This window comes from Lactuca sativa, chromosome 1 (assembly GCF_002870075.4).
Source record: "Lactuca sativa cultivar Salinas chromosome 1, Lsat_Salinas_v11, whole genome shotgun sequence".
NCBI classification, from domain to species: domain Eukaryota; kingdom Viridiplantae; phylum Streptophyta; class Magnoliopsida; order Asterales; family Asteraceae; genus Lactuca; species Lactuca sativa.
This window is the reverse complement of record NC_056623.2, coordinates 72,440,147-72,458,951: the sequence shown is the minus strand read 5'-3', so window position 1 is coordinate 72,458,951 and position 18,805 is coordinate 72,440,147. Positions and strand designations below refer to the sequence as shown.

At 35.7% G+C, this 18,805-nt stretch overlaps 1 protein-coding gene across 1 annotated transcript; it reads left to right on the top strand.

Moving 5' to 3' along the window:
- The first annotated feature begins 16,593 nt into the window (after positions 1 to 16,593).
- On the top strand, positions 16,594 to 18,144 carry LOC111916574 (secoisolariciresinol dehydrogenase). Its single transcript, XM_023912234.3, has 2 exons — positions 16,594 to 16,689; positions 17,185 to 18,144. The coding sequence occupies exons 1-2, from the start codon at positions 16,670 to 16,672 to the stop codon at positions 17,975 to 17,977; spliced, it is 813 nt and encodes a 270-aa protein (XP_023768002.2). The 5' UTR covers positions 16,594 to 16,669; the 3' UTR covers positions 17,978 to 18,144.
- The last annotated feature ends 661 nt before the right edge of the window (positions 18,145 to 18,805 follow it).

Below are 18,805 nucleotides of genomic sequence, written 5' to 3'. Positions count from 1 at the left end.
AACTTTCAAACATCGTCTCCATTTCGGAGATCCAATTCATGACTTCCACCGGTGTCGGACTTCCAGATAGACACGGCGGTTTAGATGCCATGAAATCTTTATATTTGCACCCGCGTCCATAAATTCCTCCATCCTTGTTGTCTTGTCTAACTATCGGTGGGTTGGATTGACCAAAAGTCCCACTATAGTTCCCTCCTACTAATTGCCCTTCATTCAATACGGGCTGCTCAATAGGCATCGTAGTCTCTTCCCTATGTTGTTGTAGTAATCGCCTTGTCTCCTCCATCTAGCGATCTAACATCATCTGGATCATTTCTTGTACCCCAACCATCGTCATTGGCTCAAGTGCAGCTCCTACAACAGGTATTTGCTCAACTACTTGAGGTTGAGGCTGTTGATCCCTGTTTCCGTTTGCATTTGAAACTCCACTACGAGTTCTTGCCATCACAATCTATATACCAAATAAAGTGAATTTAGGTCTTTACCCTCGATAGGTATTTAAATTCCCTTATCCCTCCGAAACATTTACATGTTAGTTCTAATATCGTAAACTTACGGTTAGAATCTTACACACATAAGGTTTCCTGATCCGGTCGGCAACAGACCATAAATCCGAACAAATAATGGCATATATGGCAAACATATAACATTTAGCATAGAAGGGCATTTTAGGCATCTTTCCTAAAATAAACTAGTGCTCGTGTCTAAAATATGGTAGACACTCATCTCACAGTCATCACTTAGCATTCTAAGTTTAAGTCTAGAAATCCTATAATTTCTTAGTTCGCTTAAACTAATGCTCTGATACCAACTGTGACATCCCCTAATTTCTCGGCCAGAAAAGACCAATTTAATTTATGCTTTTTAAAATAAAATCAGAGAAATCTTTTCAAAAGATGTTGCCGAATTGGTCCCCAAACAACATATGATAAAAGTTTATCAAAACCCTTCATTACCGAAACGATGGTAACAACAGACTAGAACAAGACGGAATCAAATAATAGCTCCTTGGTAACCTTGTGACTTTCCCTGATCCAAGTACGAGTCCCGTGCTTCCGGTAGTATAGGCCTCTACTACCATTCGCACCTGCTCATACTCGTCCCAAGTATTGTCTCGCAGTTCTCCAAATCGCCATACAAGAATTTCACATAGTCATTCAATTCATCATATGACAAAACCAGGGTTTATATTATTTCCTTGAAACAATTACACAAAGGTTCAAGTTTACCCTATACAATGCCTCTAATATGCCTAACCACTTGTTACTATTCAAAACCCTTCATTAAGAAGGTATATATTTTCCATATATATCAAAACCTCGGGAAGTCATGTTTCGATACATATCAAAAGCATAAACAAGACATTATAAGCCTTTCAACAGTTATTTACAACTACTGGCCTATAATCCAAAAATCTCTCGACGTCCTCCGACTATGCTCGGGGTCCACTACCTGTAACATAAAAACTGAGTGGGTCAGGCTTGGGAGCCTGGTGAGCATATAGGATTTTCAAACCACAATAATAATAAACTTACTAAGTTCATCAATCAACAATAACCCTGATTACCCGTTCCCGTTATCCTTACTTTATGTCCCTAAACACTTTTCACAAGGGACCTAGCCTAAAGAATATCACCGGGATGGACACTACTGCTAAGGGGTTTCCTCAGCCATACATGTCCTAAAGGCAACCATGAGGGGGATGGAGTACAACGAATGAACACTCTCAGTTCATTAACACCTATAGGTTGTGGACCTGCTAATGTTTCCCACTGGACTGTCTAGAAAGTCCGTGGTCGTCATCCAAACTCCGCTAGATGACTGGATCTCAAAACTCATCGAGGCCTCTCCTCAATTTTATTTTATCACACATCACTATCTACCCATGTTCTACCCAACATATTTGTAGATAAAAATACTTATACAGTTTAAAACTTGTATAAAACGTCAACTTAACAGTCACCTCAAATAAACAATTAATATATTTACACATAGCACATATTATAAGGTAAATACTTCATATCTATGTGTAAAATGAAAGTGACTATACACTCACTTGATTTGGTGATAATCGGGCAGTAACTCGTTTCCTAAAACGATCGTTTCTAATAAAACCGGGAGTTTTATTGAGAAACCGGGCTTTGTAAAAGTCAGGCTTCGAAACCAAAAAGATAAATTTTCTGGGCTTCTCGGGCACTTCGTTGAGTATTTCGGGCTTTACAATCGATACCGGGGCTTTGCGGGATGTTAAGATGAAGAAAATATGGGTTTAGGGGTTAAAATTGACAAATTTTCAAAGTTACCCAGGAGGTCTTGCACCCTTGATCGGACGGCTGAGAAGGAGCCACGCATCGCAGATCCGAGGGTTCGCGGGGAAGGCTCGCACGAGGGTAGCATGTGTGAAGGGCTCAGTGTCGGCCTCTGATTGGACCACGGTCTACTGGTCCACATGCGAGGTTCGGAGGCTTGGCGGTGCGAGGCTCGGTCCAGCTGCGAGCTTCAGAATGGGCCTCCCTTCGGTCGAATCAGAAGAGGACACGGGGCGACACGGGGCAGTCTCGCATGAGAGGGAAGGCAACACGTCTTTCCAGGTGGCTTCGTTGACTCAGCAGGTTCCGGGTACATGGCACATGCGAAGCGAGGACACGTGGCACTTCCAGGTGAAGCTTATCTATGCGGAATTTCTCGGATTTTGTGCCAAAATCTTCTAAAATTCATAACATTCGCATACGAGCTCCGTTTTTGATGTTCTTTATATGCACGCGTAGCTAAAATTACGCTCTATAACTTCCGTTTAGACTTTCTCGGCTAATTTTGAATTTAAATTTTATATTATTATTTTTAACAGACCGGGACAGGAAATCCGTCAAAAATTCATAACTTCTTCATCCGACGTCCGTTTTCGTCAGACTTTTTACCGTTGTGCTCCTAATGACGAGACCTTCAATTCTCGTTTAGGTTGTGTCGGCTAAAAATGGCTCGATCTAAAATTCGAGTTTTTAGCTGTCTACTGCTAAGCTGAAACTTCGAAAAATCATAACTTCCTCATACGAAGTCAGATTTGGGCGTTCTTTTTATCGAACTTCTTGGTTTAACGAATACTACGACTTTTGTTTAGATCACTAAGGCTAAAAAGTAGTTTATCGAAAACTCACTTTTTACGACATTCAGCACCGTGCCGGTTTTGTCGCGAAACTTCGACAGGTCATAACTTCTTCGTTATAACTCGGATTTCGGCATTCTTTATATCCCCGAAATCCTTGTTTCGACCACTACAACTTTATGTAAAGATATCGGGCTTATCTCACACTTTAATTTTGACGCTTATTTTTATTCTTAATTAATTAAACCCTAATAATTAAGCATAAAACACATAATTCACATAAAATTCACATAATTCCTTTTCATTTATTCTAAATGAGTTACAAAAGTTAACCTAGACCATTATGTCAATATTAATGCCTAGCCTAGAAACACGAGCGTTACAGATTCCTCAGTAATAAATATCATAAAGGCAACCATGTGGGGGATGGAGTACACCTGGTGAGCACACAGTTCAAGTAAGCACACAGTTCGAATAAACACCTACAGGTTGCGATCCTGCTAGTGTTCTACTGGACTGTCTAGAATAGTCTGTGGTCGTCATCTATACTCCGCTAGATCACTGGATCATCAATAACATCTATAACGAGGCCTCTCATTATTTTATTTTATCACGCAACAACTATTACATCTACCCATGTTTTACCCAACACATTTTGTAGATAGAAATTACATATACAGTTTAAATCATTAAAAACGTGTATAAAATCATTCATCCAGCATAGATAGCAAGTATACATATAATATGCACACACAGCATGTAATTTATATAAAATACGTCATATCTATGTGTAAGCTGAAAGTAACTATGCACTCACCTGGGAAGGTGGTGACTCGGCACTCGGACATCACTTCGTTACTCTTAAAACAAATATCCCTTGACGAAACCTAGCATCATTACCACTAGAGTTTAGTCTAACGTTTGACGAGACTAATTTAATAGTCTAGCTATTATTATTATTATTATTATTATTATTATTATTATTATATAAGCATTAAAAAATACTTATATAACCCATAATAATAGCCTAATACTCTTTATAAGGTCCTGATAACATTACTATATTGTAACATCAGCTATACTAAAGATAGGATATGTACAACTCACTTACAGCGCGTTTTTCGCAAAACCGGGCTTCGCTGGAGCAGCGTTCCCGAGCCGAAAGGCTCTTTTCTCGGGATTCCGGGAGCCTCGGGGCTTCCTTCGGGTGCTAGGGAGGTTCCCTAGGCTTTTAGGGGGGGGGGGTTAGGGAGGCTTAGAGAGATGTTCTAGAGAGAGAAAGAAGGGTTTGAAGGTGTGAGAATGAATGGAACCCGACACCTCTATTTATAGTGTGAATTCCTGATGGACTCGCTGAGTTGGTGCCATGTGTCAGCATCTGAGTGCTTTCCTTGGAGAGAAAGCAATGGCTGTGATCGCGCCACGTCACCCAATATCGCGTATCAGCCTTCAAACTTATAAAAATCATAACTCTCGCATACGAGCTCCGTTTTCTACGTTCTTTTTTTCCACGCGTAGGTAAAAACAAGATCTACAACTTTCAGTTAGACTCCCTTGGCTAATTCTCGACCGATATCAAATTTAACAGTAGGGGGCGTTTAGACTGTTAAATGACCGCGAAGAATTCGTAACTCCTTCATACGAACTCCGTTTTCGTCCATCTTTTTACCGTTGAGTTCCTATTAATGAGATCTTCAACTCTCATTTAGGTTGCATAAGCCAAAAACCGCTCGAACTAAAATTCGAGTTTCGGGCTGTACACTGCTAAGCCGAAACTTCGAAAAATCATAAGTTCCTCATACGAAGTCAGATTTGGTCGTTTTTGGACTCCTTGACTGCAGGCGGTGCTCGTTCTTGCACTTGCTCATTAGACTTTCGATCATGACCTTCGTGTCACAACCTCATTCTTTATCAGAGACTCCTTCTTCTTATTAAAAAACTTAGGATAAGTTAATTTGATTTCTACAATTGACCGATGTGTCATATTCTAATGACCTATAATCGTATGTAGCAACGCTTAGACTCAGGTCTCTTAGAGTCAAATTTCGGAATGGAATATGCCTTCCTTCATGGTCTAATGTGATGTAATCACATGTAGAATTTCTAGCTACCAACTTATTTAAAAACGAGCGCGATACTTCTATTGATCGCTTTTATTTCAATCGTTTGGGTTAAGTCGGACGCTACATCAAACTTGGTTCTCTGAACCACGTAACCTACTCATCGTAGTCGGACTCAGTGTGATATGACCACTAGGGTCGGGATAACAACAATCTTCTTAGTCATTACCGAAACAATGGTAACGACATACTTGACTAAAACGAAATCAATTACTAGTTTCTTGGTAACCTTGTGACTTTCCCTGATCTAAGTGTGAGTCCTGTGCTTCCGGTAGTATAGGCCTCTACTACCATTCACACCTACTCATAGTCGTCCCAAGTATTGTCTCGTAGTTCACCCAAGTCACCATACAAGAAAATTACATAACAACTTGACACATTAGATAACAAAACGAAGGTTTTATATTATCCCTTGAAACGATTACATAAGTGTTCAAGTTCAACCTATACTATGCATCTAATAGGCTACACCACACAACTACTTCATAGATCCTCATTCCTGATCCCTTTCATTTCCATCTTCTTCGTCAAGGATCATATGGAACGCTCTTGCCTTCGGTTTCGGTGGAATGTTTGGTCTTGCCGCCTTTTTCTTCTATGGGCAATCCTTAGCAACGTGCCCTTCTTCACGGGATTCATAACACACCCTTTTGCTGGCGGTGCACTCGTTGGCGTAATGTCCGGTCTTTCCACACTTGAAACATGTCACCTCCTCGCAACATTTTCCAAAGTGTTTCTTCTTGCATTTATCACACCATCTTGCTTCACCTCCTCCTCCAGACTTCGAGAATTTTCTCTCTTTGTTGGACCTTGAAGAACCTTCATGCTTCCATTTCCCACAAACTTCAACTCTCTCCAGACCCTTCTCTCTTATCTGGGTCTCCACATTCTTAGCAGCCCAGATGGCGGCTTTCAGAGTGGTCGTTTGCTTGACCATTGGACCAAAGTCCGCTGGTAATCTATGGTCAAACTTGTTGACCTTGGAGAGCTCAATTGGAACTAGATAAGGAACGAGCTTCATCTTCTCCGTAAAATTTGCAGCATACTCGGTGACACTCATCCCCCCCTTCTTCAGATTCTGGAATTCATTGTTGATCTCCAGAAGGTCCTGCTCAGAGCAGTACTACATCTTTAATTGTACTAGGAAATCCTCCCAAGACATCTTGCTCTCTTATCCTTTGGGCATCGAATCGGCTAGTCGCTTCCACCAGTTTAGTACTCCAGACTTTAACAGAGGGACCGCAAGGGCGGTCTTCTGTTTGTTGCTACACTCGCAACTCTCAAACATTGTCTCCATCTCGGAGATCCAGTCCATAACTTCCACCGGTGATGGGCTTCCAGAAAGACTCGGGCGTTTTGATTCCATGAAATCCTTGTACTTGCATCTACGTCCGTCATTTCCTCCCTCCTGGTGGTTCTGCCTAACTATTGGTGGGTTGGCTTGACCAACAGTCCCACTGTAGTTTCCTTCTTCTGACTGCCCATCATTCAGCTCGCGCTGTTCAATTGGTACCGTAAATTCTTCTCGGCTCTGTTGAAACAAACACATTGTTTCCTCCATTTGGCGATCCAACATCATCTAGATCAACGCTTGCACAACGACCATCGTGATTGGCTCAGGTGCTACTTCTTCGACAACAGGTATTTGTTGTATCACTGGAGGTTGAGAGGGTTGGTTCCTATTTCCATTCGCGTTTACGTTTCTGCTACGGGTCCTTGCCATCTTGATCTATACACCGAGTAAGGTGAATCCAGATCTTTATTTAGGATAGACGTTTTAAATCATCCTTATCACTTCGAAACGTTTATATGCTAGTATCGTACTCGTATGTTTAGAATCCTAAACACATAAGGTTTACAGATCCAATCGGCAATAGACCATGGATCCGAATAACTAATAGTATATAAGGCACAAAGCATTTAGCACATAAAAGCATTTTAGGCATAATTCCTAAAATAATCTAGTGCTCACACCTCACAATCATCGCTTAACATTCTAAGTTTAAGTCTAGAAATAAATCCATATTCCTAGTTCGCTTAAACTAATGCTTTGATACCAACTGTGACATCCCCGTTTTTCACGGTCAGAAATGACCGATTTTGTTTATGCTTTGTAAAAATCAGAGTACTTCTTTTCATAAAATGTTGCGGAATTTGTTCCCAGAAAAACATGATAAATACGTTATTAAAACATTTTCGAAGGAACGTATTTTACTCATTTCAAAACGTTTGGGATGTCATCGTCAATACAGAAACATAAGCATAAACGGAACTTACATATATTTACATTAGTGATCTACATCTCTTTAATCTCTCAGTGTAATGTGACTTCATGTCAACACGTGTGATATAAATAAACTGAGTGGGTCAGGTTGGGAAACCTGGTGAGTACATAGGGTTTTCAACCCACAATAATATAATTATTATGTTTAAACATCAAACAATCAACCCAATTACCCATTGCCGTTATCCTTACATTACGTCCCTAAAACATCTAACACAAGGGACCTAGTCTAAGGACTATCATCGGGATGGACACTACTGCTAGGGGGATTCCTTAGCAATAGATATCCAAAAGGCAACCATGTGGGGGATGGAGTACACCTGGTGAGCACACAGTTCAAGTAAGCACACAGTTCGAATAAACACCTACAGGTTGCGAGCCTGCTAGTGTTCTACTGGACTGTCTAGAATAGTCCGTGGTCGTCATCTATACTCCGCTAGATGACTGGATCATCAATAACATCTATAACGAGGCCTCTCATTATTTTATTTTATCACACAACAACTATTACATCTACCCATGTTTTACCCAACACATTTTGTAGATAGAAAATACATATACAGTTTAAATCATTAAAAACGTGTATAAAATCATTCATCCAGCATAGATAGCAAGTATACATATAATATGCACACACATCATGTAATTTATATAAAATACTTCATATCTATGTGTAAGCTGAAAGTAACTATGCACTCACCTGGGAAGGTGGTGACTCGGCACTCAGACAACACTTCGTTACTCTTAAAACAATTATCCCTTGACGAAACCTAGTATCATTACCACTAGAGTTTAGTCTAACGTTTGACGAGACTAATTTAATAGTCTAGCTATTATTATTATTATTATATAAGCGTTAAACAATACTTATATAACCCATAATAATAGCCCAAATACTCTTTATAAGGTCCTAATAACATTACTATATTGTAACATAAGCTATACTAAAGATATGATAGGTACAACTCACTTACAACGGGTTTTTCGCAAAACCGGACTTCACTGGAGCAGCGTTCCTGAGCCGAAAGGCTCTTTTCTCCGGATTCCAGGAGCCTCGGGGCTTCCTTCGGGTGCTAGGGAGGTTCCCTAGGCTTTTAGGGGGGTTAGGGAGGCTTAGAGAGAAGTTCTAGAGAGAGAAAGAAGGGTTTGAAGGTGTGAGAATGAATGGAACCCGGCACCTCTATTTATAGTGTGAATTCCTGATGGACTCGCTGAGTAGGAGGACCTACTCGCCGATTTGGTGCCATGTGTCAGCATCTGAGTGCTTTCCTTGGAGAGAAAGCAATGGCTGTGATCGCGCCACGTCATCCAATATCGCGTATCAGCCTTCAAACTTAGAAAAATCATAACTCTTGCATAAGAGCTCAGTTTTCAACGTTATTTTTTTCCACGCATAGGTAAAAACAAGATCTACAACTTTCATTTAGACTCCATCGGCTAATTCTCGACCGATCTCAAATTTAACAGTAGGGGGCGTTTAGACTGTTAAATGACCGCGAAGAATTCGTAACTCCTTCATACGAACTCCGTTTTCGTCCATATTTTTATCTTTGAGATCCTATTAATTAGATCTTCAACTCTCATTTAGGTCGCGTAAGCCAAAAACCGCTCGAACTAAAATTCAAGTTTCGGGCTGTACACTGCTAAGCCGAAACTTCGAAAAATCATAACTTCCTCATACGAAGTCAGATTTGGGCGTTCTTTTTATGGATTTTCTCGTTTTAACATATTCTACGAATTTCATTTAGACAACTAAGGCTAAAAAGTCTTCTATCGTAAATTCACTTTTTACGCTTCCCGGTGCCGTGTCGGTTTTGCCGTAAAACTACGACGGGCCATAACTTCTTCGTTATAACTCGGATTTCGGCGTTCTTTATATGTACGGAAACCTTGTAACATATACTACAACTTCTTTTGCCGAAAAGTCATTTTCGACCCCTATTATCCCTAAATTGACTAGCCCGGATTTACGGGCGTTACAATAGTACTCGCGGTTCCTACCAAATTTTGGGTTCCTACCGGATTATATATATATATATATATATATATATATATATATATATATATATATATATATATATATATATATATAAGTTCATTTCTGAAAATAAAAAATGTTGAGAATGGAGAATCATTGTCAACCAATCATTCATTTTTGTCGTAAAACCGTCCATCATACCGACGGAAAAGAGAAGGGAAATACATGTGTGTTTTCTAACAAAATATGTTTCCTTAAACTATGTTAATTATTAGCTTAATATATACAAAAATATAGTTTTTTTTTCTTAAATTTTAAGTAGCTATGTTTATTGAAAAATGATTTTAAATATATTAAAATTCATAGTTTTTTTTTAAATATTTTACATTATCATAATATGACACATGATTCCAGAATATATCACATTTCTTCATTTTTAATCAAGTACTATCACAATACTTTACAAAATGGTTCAAAGCAGAATTGTTTCCAACAAAAGAAGAATATGTAAAATAAGATATTACACATTTTTCAACAAAAATGTTAAACTCAAGTTGTTTCTAACAAAATCATAATGTCTGATGAGTTGAAAAACTCTTTGATCGTTTAGATCTTACACAGGTTAATCAGAATAATGCAAACAGAATAACAAACAAGAGAATGAATCAATAATGAGCTGAATGATTCAATAGATTCACGCCTCAGCAAAGCTCAATGAAGAACTTCCACTGTAGAGGCTTTTAGGGTTATAATCGATAAAATCAATGATCACTTTGAATGATCGACTAAACAACTACGTACAAAGATGCATGCAAGCATCTTTAAATACTAAACCCTAATAATTAAATCACGGATGGACAGACCCAATCCGGATACAAAACTGGGCTAAGGACCGAGCCCAAGACGCAACACATAATGGACCCAACAATGTCTAGTATTTCACATTAGATCATCATAAAAGGTTTAAAGAAAATAGTTTCTAACAAAATAACATCTATATAAAAAACAAGATCTAACTTATTAACTAAGAATATGTATAATATCAAGTTATCATGCACACATTTACTTAACTTCTATTAGTATTATCTAGTATAATTTAGACAAAAGAATTAATATTACATAAAATACAAAAGAATAGACCTAATTAGACCTTAGGTTAATAACCACTACGAACCTAAACAAACAATTTCACTAGCATAAATGTGTATTTAACACTAAGCATTGCTACAATAAAAATTTTCAAAAGAAATTTAACTGAAACTACAATAAACAAGTTCATTTCTAACTTAAGCTATAGTGAACCTAGAACAAATATAAACCATAGCTACAATAAACATTTTCAGAAAAATAATTCACAATTTAGAATAAATATAATAACAACTTCTTGAATCCTATTACAAAAGACAATTTAGAATCTATATTATCTAGAATATGAATCTAAATTTGATATTGTCAGACTAGAAATACAGAGAGATGAATTCGATTATGACAAAATAGAATAACAAATCTTCAGATTCTCAAAACGTATTATAATCACAAGCATAAAATTAATAGATTCCATTACAAAGCATATTAAACTAAAAACCATATTTTCATCAAAACATAATATTACTATGTCAAACCTTAGTTTGCTAATGTAGTGTTAGATTATGTGGTTAATCAACAAAATAACATAACAAGTTAAACAAACTATTAATCGAAGAGTCATTTCATATACTATTAAGTTATTCAGAGAAGATAAAATCTAATTTATCAAAATCTAAAATCAGAAAAACTGTACCAGAGGTAATTTTCCCATTTTGAGAGGTTTTTGTGTTTGAAACAACCACGATCGATGTTTGATCTGAATAAATCGATGTACTAAAGAAATAAATCTAGTTAATTAGGGATGCGACTATGGACTTTCGTTGAATTGATACAGAACCAAACTTGGGTTTTTTGTTGCGAGTTCTCGTTGATAGGGCAGATTTCTAGGGTTTTGTGGAAGAAGATTTGGATCGATTTCATATTCTATGGAATCATGCTTGAGAAAAATCCAGATCAAGAAAAGTTTAGAGGAGAAAGAAGAAGCAAATCACGACTGGGAAGAAAAGAATCAGCTCTCACATGATTTGAGTGCAAAATGACAGGACTATCCTTCTAGGTGTATAGTTAATCACAAACTTTGACATATTTTCAAAATTGTGACAGCGTACATCAACATTTTTATAATATTTTTATGTTTTATTCCTAACCATTAATTATTTGAGATGAGTGGTCAAGATTTGGTCAATTTGTCTCACAAAATCCATTTGTCTTACATGAAACTAACTAACTAACTAACTAACTAACTATATATATATATATATATATATATATATATATATATATATATATATATATAGAGAGAGAGAGAGAGAGAGAGAGAAAATTGCAAAAATGGTCCCTATGGTATGCATTTTTTGGGGTTTTAGTCCAAACCTCGACTTTTTTGGATTGATGGTCCTTTTGAGCTAGTTTACATGCAGTTTTGGTCCCTGCCCAAACTTAAAAGACTATTATACCCTTAATGAATTTAACTTTCATTTTTTTCACTTTTTAAAATTATTGTAATTATTAAATATAAGACTAGGTCCACCTCTTTCTCTCTCTCTCTCTCTCTCTCTCTCTCTCTCCCCGTCATCATCAAGAAACCCTCGTTTTCCATTTCACTTCAGTGGGTTCTCTACATCCCAAATCATTCACTCTTGTCCACTATGTTCCCTTCCAAATCTCCATCTTCACTCATTGCAACGACAAACAAATCATATGTTGCCCTTTTTACTTATTGTTGAAATCAGAAAATGTGTTCCCATATGAAATCAATATCCTCAAACTGAAAAACACACAGTAAAGAACACAAAAAGGGTATGTAAACCCATTTGAAATCAATATCCTCAAACTGGATTCTTCTTTTGGTTTTTCATATTTTGAATCTGAAATTGATTTTACATGTGAAATCGAACCATGAATATCCTTTCTTTATCTTAGCTGGATCGATTAATTGGTGTGTGTGTGTGTATGTGTTTTCGATCGCAGCTCTCAACGATCCTCTTTTTCTTATTTGATTTTAAACGAGAAGATGGGAAAAAGATGGAGATCCAACGTCTCTTTCTTCTTTCTTTGTAAAATTGATAAGCATGTATCAAGTTGTAGGTATGAGATGATGATAAGGGCTGATTTCCTTTGGATTCGATGGTGATGCAGAGGGAGAGAAATCGTCTCCAGATTGCTGCAAACGCCAATGGTGGGAGGTTTGGATCAGCAACAGTCAATCAATGGATGATTAGATGGGGATAATTTAGGGATATCGTTCCCTTTTCCCGTGGATAGATGACTCTAGACGATAACAGAGACCAGGGATGAGGCAAGGTTAAATCAGAGAAGAAGACGGAGATGTGGGGTGAAGAAAGAGCGATGAAGGTGAATGGTTCGGCTGGAGAAGATTAGGGGTGGGGATCTTGTGTGTGTGTTTCTAGAGAAAGAGAGAGAGAGAGAGAGAGAGAGAGAGAGAGAGGGGTGGGCCCAAATAAATTATTATTTTTTTCATTTAAATTAAATAGAAAAAAATAAAAAAAATATATCATAAGGGTATTATAGTCATTTCAATTTTACGAGGGACCAAATCTACGTACAAACATGGCTAAAGGACCACCAATCCAAAAAAGTCATAGTTTGGACTAAAACCCCAAAAAAATGCATACCACATGACCATTTTTGCAGTTTTGTCATATATATATATATATATATATATATATATATATATATATATATATATATATATATATATATATATATATATATATATATATATATATATATATATATATAAGATAGGTTCAAATGTTTTTAACAAATATTATGTTCCTCAATGCACCAATAAAAAATTAACAAATATTAAATAATTATTAAATTGTTAAAGGGTATAATAGTAATCTTTACCATATTTAATTTTATTAATTATTAATATCTCTTTATTTTAGGAATCAATTTCTTATTTACCCTATTAAAACCCACCTTCACCAAACGTCTCCAAACACTTCCACCGACCAAAGAGGCCGCTTGAACCACTTGCTGCCATCGTCACCTACACCATCCTCAGAGAAATCTTCACTTGGAAAGGGATTTGTTTTCATTCATCATGTAATAGATATATGGATCGGCACTCATCAACGAAGGTAAGCTCTAATTTCAACTTTTTTTTATTGTGAAGGCTACATACCATTGTTGCCGACAATTGAAATTAAATTACTTTATTGTTGCCGGCAATTGAAATTAAATTATTTTTCTGATGCTAAGTTGTATAAACAATCATAAGAAAGGCAATGAATAAACAATAAACATGTAGTTTCAATAAAAATAAATTACATGTCTGTATACCTTTGTAAAAAATTAATAGACAAGACAAGAGATGACATGACATAATATAACAGACGGGTTGTACAAAAGACATGAACGCCCTCATCAGAAAGTTTTTTTATGTCTCCGGTACTTACAAAATAAGAATAAGAAATATACATTCTTAACAATTTATGTGAGCTTTAAAGTTAAATATAAGCATGTTGTGAAAGATGAAAATAGGCTTCTGTATTTTTTTTTTCAAAAAGAATCGGTACCATACATGGGCAGGTAAAAATGCTCGGTATAATAGAAGTGTGCACTCAACTTGAGTCAGCATTTGACCCTGAAATACCAAAAACGCCCCGCAGAACCTTCTGAAAAAAAACCAAGTATACTCAAGGACCAAAAATGTAATCTACTCTAAACTTAAGTAAAAAAAAAAAGAAAAAAAAAACGAAAATATAAATTTTGTTGTTATGCTATATGTTTTTTAGTTTTGGTTCAAAGGCAAAATGGTGATTTAAAAAAAACTAATAGCTAGGCTGTTAACTTAGGCAATCATAAAAGTTTTATGAAACAGTAAAACAAGGTCCAAAAACTACAACCTAATTCTTTTAGGGACCAAAACAAAAAAAAATCAACTAAACACAGGGACCAAATATGTAAATCACTAAAAATAAATGAAAAAACTTTTGTTTATACTGATCCCCCCCCCTCCCCCCCTTGTTTTGAGGTCATGGTGGTAGATTGAGCTTCATCACTTCTGCCCCTAATTTGCTCTTTGCTTTATAGTAAGGAATGTTCTTTACTACCACTAGATCATTTCTTGCATGTTCAGGATCCATTGATATAATCTCTGTTGTATTTCAAATTCAATAACAAAATTGTAATTAATTAATTTCTCATTGAAGTTAATAAATTATAAACTTATCTCACTTCCTGCTCATCCAAGTTTTCTCATTGCTATAGCATCACGAAGTTGATCATATCGCATATTTTTCTAAATAAGAAACACTAATATCAACAAAAGAAGCTATTTAATTTCGTAATAAAGTTGAATTAAAAAATAAGTAAATAAATAAATAAGAAATAGAAGAACCTTGTATTACCACCATATTTTATGTTTGACCTCATCACTATATTTAAATTCTCCCATAATTTGAGGCATTGTGTTGAACCAAAATGCAACAATGCTTGGATCTTTCATGCTATCAATAATATGCTGGAACACAAAAGTAGATGTTTTGAAGTGAGATAATTGTTACAAGAGGAAAAGGGGTAGAATCGTAATTGGCATTTACCTAATAAGGGTTTTTGTTTTTTTTTTCATTATGTTGTAAGCTTTACATGGAGGCTCGATAATTTGCAAAGTAAATAAAACTAAAGGGGTGTTTCTTTTTTCCTTCATTAAACTCTATAGTGAATGGCTATATGGATAAAGTATTCTATACATAAAGATTGTAGATAAATATGAAAAATAAAACGCAATGGATTATGAGAAATCACAAAAAATAAGAACCAAACCTAGGAACCAACATCAAACAAAAACCCTACTTTCTTTACTTCAAAAAAAATCAACATACCTGCACATACTCAAAACCGTAGAAAGAATTTCACAAAAAAAATGTTATTTCATAAAAAAAGGAGCCTGAAAAAAAAAAGATGGTGGTAAACCGAAGAAGGCATATAAAAATCAACAAAAAAACGAAGATATAAACATAAATGATGGATCTGATAAATGATTTCTGTCATATTATCCATAAAATAAAAAAAAAGCTATCAATGAATCTTAACATTGTCGGTGATAGTGACAATAACTTAGATTAAGGAAAAAAAAGATATGATATTAGAGATGAAGTGGAGGGAGATGGTTAGCTTCGTTGCAGATTTATTGGTTATAGTTTCTTTATATTAAATATTGTGGGGGGTTTTATATGGTTCATTTTGAAAGAACATAAATAAGTTGTTATTTTTTGAAATAAACAGTTATATTTTGCAATATAGCCATAAAATAACAATGTATTTTGAAAATACATTGTTAAATGTTGGATTATACTTGTGTAGACTCATTTTCACGCATGGTTGACGATATATAGTTGTTTTCCGTGTCACAAGTAAAAAATGTTTGAAGGTACTTATATGTGACAAACAAGGTCATTGAACTAATAAAACAAAAAATGTTGTCTATAAAAAGGTCATTTAACGCTATATATATATTTACCTATTTTAGTATAATTTCTACACATTTCAATAACACCAATAACCCTACGTTTTTTATAATTATTTTGTAATATCTATATAAATTTACATTTTATTTATGTGTTCCACGAGTTTAACGCGGGTCATAATCTAGTTTTCTTTTATACGACAAACATTTTGTAAAAAATATCATTTTTTTTTATTTGCGAAGATATGCTATGCGGGTACAATGGTGGTAAAACCCACTTTAACATCATAAGAAAGGTATCATGTTTGGATTATTATAATATCTCCACCAGCCACCCAATGTTTTATTAAGTTGCAATTTGATTTTATGTTTATTCCATCTAAAAATCGTTATTTTTTTATTTGTTTGTTGTTTTTGTTTATTTATTTTAATTTTATAATCTGTGTGTATAAGTAATCAAGTGGGTTTGGTGTTAAAAACTTATTGCCAAACAACAAATTTAAGTAATATTTATATTCATATGTCGCTATATAACCCTTTTAAGTTTTCTTATCCACTGAAGCCATCTCTCTCTCTCTCTCTCTCTCTCTCTCTCTCTCTCTCTCTCTCTCTCTCTCTCTCTCTCTCTCTCTCTCTCTCTCTCTCTCTCTCTCTCTCAATGACGAGTTCTACAAGAAGGTATGTATTTATAGCGATTCGTTTTCTTCAATCAGATTATTAATTCAACCGTTTATGTTAGTTGACTTATTTTAGCATATATGTATATCGTATAGGAGAAATTGTTGAACATATATATAACTAATATGAACAGGAAATAAAATGTAAACTTATTTAAATGTTATTATTATAAGTCATGTAAAATATCTTTAATTAGTATTCTTTGTATTTTATAAACAATGGTTTCTTTGTGTTTGAAGATTGTTGTTTCGTAAGTCCTGTATATCAAGAGTAGTACCTGCAACCTCGATGACTTCATATTCATTATTCTTGAAACAAGAAAGGGAAGGGATCTTTTCTTTGCAACAGAAAATATTAAAAAGCAGAGTAGATTTGATTCAGCAAAACCTTACAAAACCTTTCAGAAATTTTATATATTGTTTACAGATTTAACATGAATAGTACAGATTTAACAGATTAAACACGTACATGAAAAATTTTAAACTCTATTTATAGGCTAGAAGGCAAGGTGGCAATGATCACCGGAGCTGCAAGCGGAATCGGTGAGCGTAGTGCAAAATTATTTGCCGAACATGGAGCAAAAGTTGTCATTGCAGACATCCAAGACCAACTTGGTCAAGCAGTTTGTGAGGCCATAGGCACATCAAACTCCATATATGTCCATTGTGATGTAACCAATGAAGAACATGTCAAAAACGCTGTAGATACTGCAGTTTCCACATACGGAAAACTTGACATCATGTTTTGCAATGCGGGGATAGCAGATCCTAACAAGCCACGTATCGTTGATAATGAAAAGACAGACTTTGAGCGTGTGCTTAGTGTCAATATAACAGGTGTTTTTCTAAGCATGAAACATGCTGCTAGGGTTATGGTTCCAGCACGAGGGGGGTCAATAATATCAACGTCTAGCCTAGCTTCAAATATAGGTGGCGCAGCCTCACATGCTTACTGTTGTGCAAAACATGCTGTCGTTGGTCTAACAAAGAATCTAGCGGTGGAACTTGGACAATATGGTATTCGAGTCAATTGTTTGTCACCTTATGGAATGGTGACACCACTAACAACAAGTTTCGTAGGGCTTGAAGCGGAAGCATTAGAAAATGCGTTGAACTTACTTGGGAATCTTAAGGGAGTGACACTCAGAACTGATGATGTTGCTAAGGCTGCCCTTTTTCTGGTGAGTGACGATGCACAATATATTAGCGGGCAAAATCTGTTTGTTGATGGTGGAGTTGGCATTGCTAATCCATCATTCAATATGTTTAAATATCCAGAGAATCTTTAAATTGAGAGTTTTCATCTTATTATATTTTTAATAAGACATGTTGTATGGTTTTTTAATATCGTAAGATTCCATACAAATTAGAACTTATTATCGTGTTGTATAAGAGTCATGGATGAACCCATACAAATTCAAAAGTTATAATATTTTCAGTTTTTTAAATGCTTGGCAACTTCTTACAAATAGGACATGTTGAATTGAAATTTACTGAGGTTGGAAAATATTAGACTGTATTTTGTTTTACTATGAAGAACACTATGAACACATAAAATCTCAGATGCAGAACACAAAAAGTTGAATGAAACCTAAAACGGAAATCTACAAGGCATTATGATTAAATTGTTTATAAAGGAGAGGCTTACATGTCTCTTTCTTGAATCCTACAGTAGATGGGGAGAAATAGATGTGAATAAAATAAATAAGAACTTTGTTCTTTTTTTTAACAGCACAAATCTCATTAAACAAGCCAGCCTAGCGAGTAGCTACAGGCAAGACAGAACAAATAAAAACTTTGGTCTAAAGCCTTATTCATTGGCTTACATGAAAGTCTCTTAAAAATGTATACTCAAACCCCTCGAGCATCTTGAATCCTACAGTAGATGGGGAGAAAGAGATGTGAATACCATTTTTTAGCTATTGGTTAATCAGAGGAGAGAAAGTGCAGGGAAAGAGAACCGCTTGGGGATAAACCGCACCCAGGGTGTGTTGTTCCAGAGTGTGGTTCACACAACCACGCAATGTGTTTCCTTGTACTGTTCCCCCTAACCAACAACCTCCACTTTGAGATGAAGCAAATATTCAACAAAAATAACCTTCATCCTTCATGGGAAA